At 34.1% G+C, this 12301-nt stretch overlaps 1 protein-coding gene and 1 long non-coding RNA gene across 4 annotated transcripts; one reads left to right on the top strand and one right to left on the bottom strand.

The window, feature by feature from the left end:
• Positions 1-409: 409 nt before the first annotated feature.
• On the bottom strand, positions 410-5901 carry LOC110804388 (uncharacterized). Of its 3 annotated transcripts, none has more exons than XR_008932577.1 (4): positions 5763-5901; positions 5604-5660; positions 2290-2457; positions 410-2078 (listed from the first exon to the last, which is right to left on the bottom strand). It is a non-coding gene; the product is annotated as an uncharacterized lncRNA (long non-coding RNA). The 3 variants fall into 3 exon arrangements; XR_008932576.1 differs by having other exon boundaries at positions 410-761; positions 1487-2457; positions 5763-5900; XR_008932575.1 differs by having other exon boundaries at positions 410-2457; positions 5763-5897.
• A 1559-nt stretch (positions 5902-7460) lies between these two features.
• LOC110775564 (uncharacterized) lies at positions 7461-12066 on the top strand. Its single transcript, XM_056843209.1, has 7 exons — positions 7461-7938; positions 8039-8106; positions 8644-8706; positions 8808-8909; positions 9045-9110; positions 10056-10116; positions 11021-12066. The coding sequence occupies exons 1-7, from the start codon at positions 7545-7547 to the stop codon at positions 11806-11808; spliced, it is 1542 nt and encodes a 513-aa protein (XP_056699187.1). The 5' UTR covers positions 7461-7544; the 3' UTR covers positions 11809-12066.
• Positions 12067-12301: the final 235 nt, after the last annotated feature.

Genomic DNA, 12301 nt, shown 5'->3' with positions numbered 1-12301 from the left:
AAACCAGGAGAAGAAGAAGAAATTCTGACAACAATCACTACTACAAATCCCGTGTTTTAGCGATGCTTTTTTAGCCTTTTTTCGACGCCTAAAGGCGTCGAGAAATTTGTCCTCGACGCTTTTGGAAAGCGTCGAGATTTTTCCTCGACGCCTTTGTGCGTCGACAATGTTGCCGATTTTTACACTCGAGATTTTTTATATTCCGTCGAGAATTTCGACGCTTTTAAGCGTCTAGCTATTGGATTGGCGTCGAGAATATGCATTTTCCCGCTTTGTTCAATTTAATGTTATCGACGCCTAAAAGCATCCAGCTTTTTTGCAGAAATTTTAAATCTAAATAAACCCGATATGACGACATCAAAAAGCGTCCATAACATAAAACTAAAATTAAACCATTTATGTATATAAATTAATATTTAAAATGAACTTTATTCATCATACAATTAAAGCAACAAGATCAATGTAACATTAACAATAAATTATAAAATTCTAGGAGTACGTAGTACTTTAAATCCATAGTACATGGTAATGCTACTAATTAACCATAATATATCCATAGTCCATGATAATGTTTCTAACCAAATTCCATAATACATAAATGTTAATAACTAAATAGTCCAAAACATAATAAAAAAATACAATTGTATCTACTTAACCGAAGAACTAAAGCCTATAAGAACTAGGATCTAATGGTGGTAGTAGCTTATAAGCTCAAGTGTCCTGGCCTTCATCTCATGTTGCTCCGTATCACATTGGACGGTCTTCAAAGAAGAGAACAAAATAAAATAAGGATGAGTCAGAAATTAAATCATTTGTCATAGGAAATCAACCAAAACGACCATGGAACAATGAATGCCAACTCTAATAAAAGATGAGGGTTGATACAAACTCCATGATAGTTGTATGCATAACTACAGAAGCATATTTAAATTGATTGTAGTATCTTACATAAGCATAATCAAACTGCATATATCTCCATGGCATATCAAGGACTAACGAAACCCGAAACCACGAGGAAACTATCAGATATCGTTTTCATAAATTGTTGGAAGTAGCTCTTAAAAATTGCGACTTATAAGGACCTATTGTGGAGCCTACTACATTTCTTTTGTTATTCACACCACTACAGTGTTCTGTATTAGGCAAGGTGATATTTCTGTCATCTAAGACTTGAGAGTAGCATTTCATACAAGGTAGTAAGGTACACTCTTCTACTACGTACCCCTGATATTCTGAAAAAAATTCAACCAACGGTACTCTACCGGTTTGGCTAAATAATACTCAAATTGCATGTAGAACATGTAGATTAATTTAAGAGCAAGGGAGCTGCAAGGTTAACTAACTAAATTTGGTTTCGCCATTCTCATTTATCCAGCGGGAAATAGCAAGTGTTAATAAATTACAGAAAAACTACAGAAGTTAATAAATAACTATGCAAGATGATATGACCTATATATCGAAATCCTTATTATTGAACATACCATACCTTATATTCCAAAGCATACATATCTTCATCATTTCTAGTTTGTTCATTAGATTATTTCTTGAGTTTATTTTCAATTGTCCCAACAAACTTCAGCAGAGTGTAACCTATTCAGAAAAATATGATAACAAATATAATAACCAAATACTACACCGCTGTGAGATTATGTTCTAACCCAGAAACAACAAGTAAAAAGCAAAAAATAACCATCATATATTAATATATGAATACAAAACATGATATCACCAAACATGTAAGTTCAAGATCACATGCGGACAGAACAAGAGCGTAAAGAAGTGACAAATCTGACAATTCATAATGTAAGTCTCAGTAACAGGATGTGTACTTTAAAAAAGTGAAAGAGTGAAAACCAGATCAAAACTAGGAAAACAAATGGAAAAATAAGAACTGAAAAGATAGGACTGAAAAATTGAATTGTGATAGACATATATTGTTAATAGAGAAAGAGATAACTTTTCAAGAAAGGTAGTATCAGACAGTGAACTGGCCTGATTTTAAAAAGAGTGGGTTGACGAGTACTGGTGAAATTTGTGCCTCGTGTCTTTGAATAACCACATATCCTTTCATTTTCAATCTAATATCAAAAATTAATGGTAGTTAGTTATCATCAAAGAGACTAAAATCAGTAATCAGAACAAAAATAAGAAAAAGAAATAGGGTATATTTTCTAATATAGAATTACAAGGAAAGATAAACAAACAGGGTTTATAGTCATCCTTACAACTACAACTACAACTACACGAGACTAGCAAATAGATTAGCGAGAGAGGAACAAAGAGAAGTACCTCTTCCTCCTCCATGGGAAAAAACATTTGAACACGATATACATACAATAGATCCATCTTGAGAACAATAGAAACTGACCTGCTTCAAATATCAAAATCTTACCAAAGTCTCTTCCAAAAAATTTCATTAGCTAGACATCAAACAGAACTTGAAAGCTTGTCAAAACCCTGTTCAAAATAGAAGCTTAAATCATCAAGACAAAGTAGCTCAATAATAAAGTTGCTCAAAACTTGGTATCCCCGTAGCAGAAAACTTAAAAGTAAAATTTGGCTTTTTACTAAACACGAAGCTACTAAGTAAATACCATGTGGGTGTAATCATACACCTAATTGAAAAAGCACCCCTGCACCAGAACTAAAGAAAAGCATAAAAATAATACCAATATAAGAAACTCATAGACAATAGTTATGGCCTTAAATAATAAATATCCCAGCATATGACCAATAATCCATAGAAAAACTGTCTAACCCAAGTTATGATAGCTAATGGAATCAACATTCATTAAAACTCTCTTTTTTAACTAACCTTGATCTTATAACCTGATACTCTATCAAATATCCAATTTCAAGCCATAAGATATGACAAATACATTAGAAGGGAACTAAGACAGAGGAAAATTTATGGTAAGAAAAGAGGGATTTGGAAATTCCTCCTCACATGGGCCAATAATTAGAATAGACTAACACAGTAAGAAAACCGATTGTTATACAAATTAATGATCTGCATTTACCATCTAGGAGCCTCCAAAAGACCAAAACTAGAGTAATTAGAAGTGGAAAAATTACTTAATTACAATAATTAGTAAAGTTGGAATCTTGGTAACAAATAATACAGATAAAAATCAAATCAACCCAGCAAAGACATTACTGATAAAGTAAGTGCCCAAGATTCAAAGTTGCTTAAAAATGCAGAATAGAAAGAGATGAAAGGGAAAGTTGAATTTCATGAAACTAATAAAGAGAATTAAATAAAAAAAACTGCAAGAATAACAACCATTAAGCTCTTGTAACTTTTTTGCTATAACTTTTTGTGATTCTGATTTCTTCCAGCAATTTTTTAAACATTCACATTTTGCAGTTTCTTTGTGGTTAATATATCTGCATAGTCAAGCCTTACTGATATTTTCATTGATGTATCTGCATATTCAAACCCGAAAGATCTTTTAAATGTATTTGTATAGTCAGTTAACACATTCAATGTGAGATTAAGGCTTTGAAATTTATAAAGTTATATAAATCTTAACATTTTGTGTTGAATTGGCTTGGTCTCTTACAGAATTGTCCAAGTTTTGATTCTTCAAATGCCGAGAGTTTTCCTAACCTTACATCTAGATAACTTAGACTATTAGCCTATACTTGACTCTTCCCAACCTTACATCTACAAAACTGATACTCCCTCCGTCCCGGAATACTCGATCCGGTTTGACCGGCACAAAGTTTAAGGGACTTGAATTGACTTATTTAATTTAATAGGTAGTAGTTGATAGTGGGGTATTATTTTAATGTAGTTAGTGGGAGGTGGGTTAAGAGGTGGGGTTGGGGGAGAGTAGGGGTTGAATTTTTAATTATTTTTTGTATGGAGTAGGGGGTAGGTGGGTAATAGGGGTGGAGTGAGAAATAATATAATATTGTTAGAATATTTCCATTTTTAGAAACAGGTCAAGTATTAAGGGACGGCCCGATAAGGAAAACAGGTCAAGTATTCCGGGACGGAGGGAATACTATTAGTCTAAATTTTGGTATGGTGTATTACAGGTTCGAGTTTATTTCATTATTAGGTTCATTTTTTCTTAAGATCTTTATTACGTCCATTTTAGTGTTAGTGTGTATATGTCGTCAACCGGTTCAACCCCTAAAAAACTAGTAAAAATCATACGCGGTGTCTTTTAGTAAGAAAAGACAAGAAAACTGCAATCATAGACTGTTGTGTAGAAACTTTTTCGATGATGAAAAACCAGCAGAACGAGATTGTTTCTTAGACATCAGCAAAATAAAGGACTTGGATACCTAATGCAATCACAGATCATCTATGCGAAGTATTATTTTGTAGAAAGCATAAAGAAAGATAGTACTAACAAAGAAACTTGGAGAACAAATTAAATTAGGACATCATATCTTAAATTTTGCTGGTTTTCTTAAGACTTCCTATGGCCTTTGTTGGTGATAACTGACTATACAGATACATTTGAAAGATCACATTCAATGTATCTGCCACTTCCATCTTTAGGCCAGGAGGTAGATCGAACAACCAACCAATCCACTTGCATATAGCTTGCATATAGCTTTCAAAATCCTCCCACAATAAGATTTTTTGGTTTGATCCACTTGCATATAGCTTTCAAAATCTCTAACCACATTTACAATCACTTTCAGTTATTATAAAGCTGTTGTAGTCAATTCTAGTGTCAAATAACCATTTACGAATCAAAACATTAACTAAAATCAAAAGGCCAATCAAGTACCACAAGGTCTAAAGAGTCTTTATTTTCACTCGACCTCTTAATTACATAAACTAGGAACAAAATAATCAACCTACTATGTAGCTCTTACATTTTACTAAAGGAAATATCTATGGAAACAATTGCAGCATAACTTATCAATTGCTAGTTCCTTGCTGTCTAATGTAGAGACAACATTAACAAGACTTGTTGCTTGTTGTCTTATTAATGCTTATAAGTTCACATTCCATACAATTAAACTTATTTCTCCTAAGATATTCAATGAGAAAGAGCTATTGTTACTAATACTTTAAAAAACATGAATCAAACATCAAATTTCTACATGATCTTACATCACGAAGTGACCAGGCTTACGGTAGATACGGGCTAAATTTGGCCTGTACAAGGCTAGAAATAAAATTATTCGTAACAGTAGACAAAAGGCATTAGATACAAAGGATCAAGAGACAATCAACTCAATTACAGCTAACACTAAGCGTATGTGTAGTGCATACTATTTTGTCAGCACCTTAAGCTTATTAGGTCCCTTAAATCTAAAACACTTTAGCTTCCAGTTAGGACATAATATTAAGCTGAAAAGAAAAAATATTTCAACAACACTCAAAAATGAAAAAAAGTAACACAAATTAGGGATAGTATCGCAAATTTCTACTCAACATAGACAAATCTAAACCTAATTTAATGTTAACTCAGAATTACTCAGATCTAAACCAATTATATGAAGTGAACGAAAATCAAACAATATGATTCAACTGCAAAGAAATACGTAAACCCTATAAATTCAGATTTCGGAAAACAAATTGAAATTGAAAAATTAAACAATAAACGAAATCTTAAACAAACAAAATATGTTACCTTTCACAAGACCTTGAAGGTAGAAGATGTTAAACCCATTGATATGACGAACAAGATCTACAAGTTCAGAGAATGTTTTTTTTTTTAAAGAATGGAAAGGTTAGACAAAGAAATACAACACCAAGAGAAGACAAATGAGAAAAGACGTGAATTGCTTACATTAATTCCAATCAGAGGAGAGTAGATCTGAGATATTTGAGAAGGAGATGAGAGGCGGTGGGAGGTTCTTCTTTTCCAAACAAAGTGAAGTTGGGGCAGTAGGTAGGCATGTAACTATTTAGCAAACATCACGTGGATTGCACGTGTACTCTCGACGCCCAAAAAGGACGAGATAACCCTAGACGACAAAAAGCGTCGTGAAATAGCGGAATATAAAATTTCCCCCAACGCTCATAGCCTAGCGTCGAGCTCCCAGCGTCTAGAAACCAAGGCTTTTGTAGTAGTGAAAGAAAACGAAGGACGTGGTAGAGGAAGGAGAGGACGCGAACGTGGAAGGAGAGGACGTGGTGGTGGAATGAAGGGACATGGCGATTATTTTTTAGTTCAAATTTTTTTGAGTTTAATGTGGTTTATTTAATAGATTCAGATGTCATAGCTAAAAACAACTAACCATGTAGTTGATATTTTTCTTAATTACTGTTCAAGAGTTATAATTACTCTTACTTTTGATATACTTACTCTTTTTTATTTCAGTAATTATATGATATATAATAGTAACTATAAAAGAGAAAAAGTTAATATAAGACCTCTAAAGCATCTATATCATATTGTTTTTTATAATATAGTAAATGTTCTATAGTTAAAATTATTTTTTTATATAATATAGTTACTCTTTGGATTGAATATTCTATCGAAATGACTATATTATTATGGTTTTCATAGTTATTATTCCGAAGATATAGTTACTTTATTGAACATATAGTTTCTATAATTTACTCATTTTGTCTGCAAGAATGGATATATAATTACTCTTATTTTTTATATAGTTACTCTTTTTTATAACATTAAATGTATGATATATAATAGTAACCATGGAATAGAAAGAGTTACTATATGATATATAAGATTAACTATTTCTGTACGATAGAAATATTTACTATATGATATAAAACAGTCAATATCTTTTTGTATACATAATTAAATAATTGGATTCTTATCAAAATGACATCAAAAAGTTATTGTATGACTATTAGAGTAATTATATTATATATGACATATAATTACAACTATATAAACTTAAGAATTACTATATGATATTTGCAGTAACTATGTTACATATATTAATAATTATATTGTTAAAATTTATTGTATGACTAGTAGAGTAACTATATTACATAGAAGTACAACTATATCAACGTAAGAGTTACTATATGACCCGCGCGTTTTTTTGTTCATGTGAACGATGTTGTTCCATATAATCTTTAAATGTTGTAAAATACCTTAAATATTCTGGTCCACACTAACAATAGGGTGGACCTGGTCCATACAATTGGCTTTGTATTTTTTCTGATCTGATCTGAAATAAATAATGTCTATTATATAAGTGAAGAGGTGAGGTTATTTTAGTAAATACACTTTTGGTGTCCCCTTAGATTGCTAAAATACCCTCCGCACTTATCAAAAAAAAAAAAATATAATGACAATCTACCCAATAGAAAAAACCCAAAGAAACATTTAAATCAATCTAGCCCCTTAAATAAATTCTTATCATTTAATCTATCAATTTATATGTGTTCGACTCTATCTAACTTATATATATCTTATACTCGTACGTATTGTATTTATATTATACTTTTTACATGTTATTTAAAGTTTAAAGGTAATAACACAAATTCACTTCCTATATTCGCACGCATTCACGTACATACGGAGTACGGAGTACGAAAAAAATCAAGGGCGCGAAACTCAAAGCGTGTTTGCTCTTTCTCCAAAAACACAAGAATGGAGGTAGAGGAGCCCTGGGATGCACTAGACACAGACGACACCGACCTCTCTTTCTCCGCCTCTCTCCTCCGCCGCTGCAGCAACCAACCTCGCCCCTCCATCCTCCCCTCTCAACCTTCTCACCACTCTTCGTCCCCTCCTCCACCACCACCGGTATCATCGCAACAACAACCGTCATCGACCGCCACTCTTTCTCCTCCTGGCCACCGCATTCCTGGTCCTGCCGCGGCCATCCAAGCAGCTATGCATCGAAAGAATCGATTCAATTGTGATGCAAATCAAGCCCCGGATATTTCCACTCAGGAGTACATTCGTAGGGTTGAGGAGGATTCTGGGGAAGAATTTTCCCGTAATCCATGGGTTTTCGCCATTGATTTTCTTCGTAGTGATGGTAATTTGATTCTCCTTTGTGATTTCAATGTCATTCAACGCTTAATTGCTCCTTAATTATGATTAATTCAGGGTTTTATTCCTTGATTTTGAAAAATTAGGTGTGTTTGATACTATTACTCCTCTACGGGCTATCAAAAAGTGTGTGAATGCCGAAAGATTTGATAAGGTACTCAACTTCTGCCTGTTTTTATTTGTCCGAATTTGATGAGAAATGGAACTTTTTCAGGATGTGTAGGGATTTGAATAATTTGTGAATGGAATGAAGAGAACAAATTTAGCTCATCAGTGTAACTTAGGAGTGCCAATTGTAATATCTTTTTTGGTGATTCGTAGAAACTATGATACTCTTTCAAATATTAGTTTTGGTATAATCGAACCTTTTATTTATTTATTTGGGATGGCTTGTGTAGTTGTGTTAGCTCTTCATGGTACATTTTGCTATTAGTAACTTGCTCTCGGTGAAACAGAATTTGGTAACTTTTATGCTCTTTAGTTCGAAGCAACTTGGTTATGATGGTAATGGTATCTATTAGCAGCTTTTTACCTGCTCGAAGATGAATATGGGAGATTGTGAGGGAGAGTAGTAAGAAATAACTAACTGAGCACAGTGAAGAGGAACGCTTATTGTAGTTGCTTCAGATTAGATGGTTTAGATCACTTCTGATTCTGACTAATTATCGTGGCAAATTGCTTTGTGTTATAGGTGGTTGCGATTGTGAAATCTTGTACTCCAAATGGTCTTGGTGATATGATGGTCACCCTTAAGGTATACACAAAATATCTACTATTGATGTTTTTGTATATCTTACCTCTGACTTTATGATATTTTCTTTTCAATTTAATGTATTATTGGGACTTGACATGCAGGATCCAACTGACACTATTAGTGCTAGTGTTCATGGAAAAGTTCTCAGTGTAGGGGAGTTGGGGAGATCGATTACTGTTGGCTCAGTTTTGATACTTCAGAAGGTCTGATGTTAATGGCAACTGCTGAATTATTGGTTACTTTTTGTTATTTTTTACTCATTGATCATTGGAATGGTCTAACTTGGAACTAAACTGTTTATGCTAAATTGGAACTAACATTAAGCAGGTTGTTTCCAGGTTGTTGCTTTTCCTTCTTCATGTATGTCTTGTTACCTAAATATTACGAGAAGCAATATTGATAAGGTATGCTCATGTTAGTTGATTTTTCAAAAGCGTAGAATACTTTTAAAGTATCTGATGTGAACTTTGATTGATCTCCTTTACATTGTATGCTGATTAGTGAAGAGATGTATATCCTTTTTTGTGTGTGTGTGTGTGTGACTTCTGCCGTTATGGATGAGGCAAACCAATTAGACATAAAGGTGCCATTCAGAGGAAATTGCAAAAAAGATGAAGAGGTCCAATAAGGAAATTAACTTCTATTGAAGTATGTACTTTTCTGACTTCAGAGAATAAGCCTCATTGGTTTCAAACAATTTAGGCTTTAAGAATGGTCTAGTCAGTAAATTTCCAATTGTAAGTCATATCAGGGTATTCTATGGAAACTTCGAAATAGCATGAAACCAATATCTGTTGCCGCATGGGGACAATCCTGTTCATGTTACAAGGATCTATACATATATTGTTTTAATCTTGCCAAAGAAAATGAAAGTGGCATATTTAAGTAAACAAAATGAAAAATTAGAATAGTTCAGGAACAATGTTAGATAGAGAGATATTTAATTGTGACTGTACAAAATTTCATGAAGGGGAACTAAGTTTTTGTTAGGACTGTTTAGATTATGGCACAATTGTAGTAAGTTGTCTCACTATGATGTTGCTTCTTCTTGGTGAAGGAAATAATTTGAAATATGAAATCCATTTTTTGTGAAACTTTTTGGTACATTGGTACCCTATGGCATCAGCCACTTGAAACTACTTTTTAATGTGTTCTTTTGCATCCATTTGAAGTTGCTCATTAGCCTCATTTTATATGAGTGTTCGTATGGAGATTGTCTTATGAAGCTATGTTGATCTAAATTGCTGTTTCTCTCTCTGTATGGACTCGTGTATACTAATAATAGTATAATACTATGTATTGCTATTTGTACCCACAAATACCTCAAGGCGTACCACCTCCTGTTGCAGGCGATTTCTGTAGACTGTGAAGTCCAAAATTTTACTGAAGGTTATCCAGACAGTACTAGAGGTAGCATTTATCACTGGTTTCCTTTTATGAAGTACTTGATGTTGTTTAGACATTTAAGAGAACCACGTCAAACTAAAATCTCCAAGCTTTGGAGGTTCTATGAGCAGTTAAGATGACTCAATCTTGTGAAAAAGGCCTTTCATTTCATTTCATTATTAAATTAGTCACTCTGATTTTTCTTAAAGATCTTTTGGTAACCAATCAAGAGAATTCCAGTATGTGAAATGTGAATATATTGACCTTATATATTCAATTGTTTAAGGAACTTTTTTATAATGTTATATAATGATCTAAAACTTGTGGCAATTGTTGCCTTCTGAGTGTGATCTGAGACTTCTCAAATTGTCTGGGCTGCTGGGGTTTATATGCTAGGTATGATTTATTGTCTCTTCCAGTCTTTGTCCATATTATAGAACTTACAGCTGAAGCTGGTTTGAAGTAATGGGAGCAAAAAATAATATTCCTTCCAATAACACTGGTATTTGACTGCTGAATTTACACATTATTTCCATCTATGGGTGTCTAATCTTCTATTATATTTGTTCCCTCGATATTTGCAGCATTGTCATACTAATAGTTGAGTTGGTTTTTTACCCCCTTTCCCCTAACAACTACTACTTGCATTGGAACATGCTTCGAGAGTTCTTGTGTCAAGATTATAATTCAAAAGGAAACATGTATGCTTCAAGATTCACTTTGACACTTATCGACCGATGAGTTGCATTTCTTTTCAAAAGATGATATCAAATCGGTTTTGAATGAACTAGTGTGTGATTCAGGACAGTCTAACAAAGAAGTCCTTTAGGGCTCTTTTATTCTGATCCTAAACACAGTTTTGAGTTACCCTTCGTTAAGGTGCTAAATTCTGCTAAACTGGTCATTAACACCAACCTTTTGTTTTCAGTCTTCTGTGAAAACTCAGTAATACAACAAAAGACTTCATCCCTGGTATCCAGAAGAATTGAAAGTGTTGTGGGAGGTGTGCATCGGAGCTCAACTTTGAAAGGAAAAGAAGTAATAGCAGAGCTTACGGGAAAGGAGAACAATACACAGCTTAGCAGCCTCAATAGCAGCAGACAGATAAAAAATGCAGCTGATAAAATTTTAGACGAGCCCATTGATATTGATCTAGTTGATTCTGGCCGTAGTGCTTCTGGCTGCTACACCAGCCAACCAGGTCCTGGCTTATTGGAAGGCACTGTTAGGAACCTTGACAATGATGAGAAGCATAGGCGGCAGGTTAGAGAACTTAGTTCTGCCCCAAGCATGATTGAGAACCTGGGTGATAAAAACTGGTGGGAAAATGGTGCTCAAGACAAAAGGCCACTGCGAGGCAGTAACTGTAACATGAGCATAACTGAGAAACCGGACACTGTCACACATGGCCATGTTAGCACAAGTTCAAGGACACTTAATAATGTTGATGATCTTGACATGTCCAGGGGGATCAGTTCTGCTCCAGGCATGGTTGAGAATCAAGCAAAGAGAGACATGTCTGAAATAATTGGCAGTCTAAGGTCAATGCAACGGACAGAAACTGGAGCAAATACCAAAGTGGTTGAGAAACAAGATGATCAAGAGCCTAGTGGAGCAAATGGAGTAAAGAAGCAGAGGTTGGGGCTTATATCTAGGATTGCAGTCCAGGAATGGACGGATGAACAGCTTTGTATACTTGACATGGATGAGGACTGAATGTGGCATTGCATTTTCTACAAACAACTTGATGACCCACATGAGCTCAATCTTCAAGTATGGATTATTTTCCTGGAACTTTAATCACCTGTACATGATTTTTTGTAATCTGCAGTTATGTTCATGAAGCTAGTAAAGGCGTGGTTTGCTTTGAACTTTTATGAGCTTTTTCTGCTACGAAATTCTGAGTGTGAACATTAGGGTGAGTTTATCACTTACTCTACCACATAGCTTTCCCACTTTTACCACCTTCTGAGAGTGGCCTGGTTTTTTTAACTATTGTCTTTCATTATGTGCTTGTTTCTCGGCTGGAGCTTTCGGGATTTTGTTTAACTCTCGGAGAAAAAGAAGAAAAAAGAAAGTTGAATGATTAAAAGAAGGTTCAATTCAACGCTCTGGTAGTGCAGATTTGCACCAGATGTCAGTTTTTGAATTCCCAAGGAGACATCGATGGTCCTTATAACCCTTATCAGATCAGAATCACACTTGACAT

This window comes from Spinacia oleracea, chromosome 4 (assembly GCF_020520425.1).
Source record: "Spinacia oleracea cultivar Varoflay chromosome 4, BTI_SOV_V1, whole genome shotgun sequence".
In the NCBI taxonomy this organism is placed as follows: domain Eukaryota; kingdom Viridiplantae; phylum Streptophyta; class Magnoliopsida; order Caryophyllales; family Amaranthaceae; genus Spinacia; species Spinacia oleracea.
The sequence above is the reverse complement of the archived record's forward strand: the minus strand, read 5'-3'. Positions and strand labels throughout refer to the sequence as shown.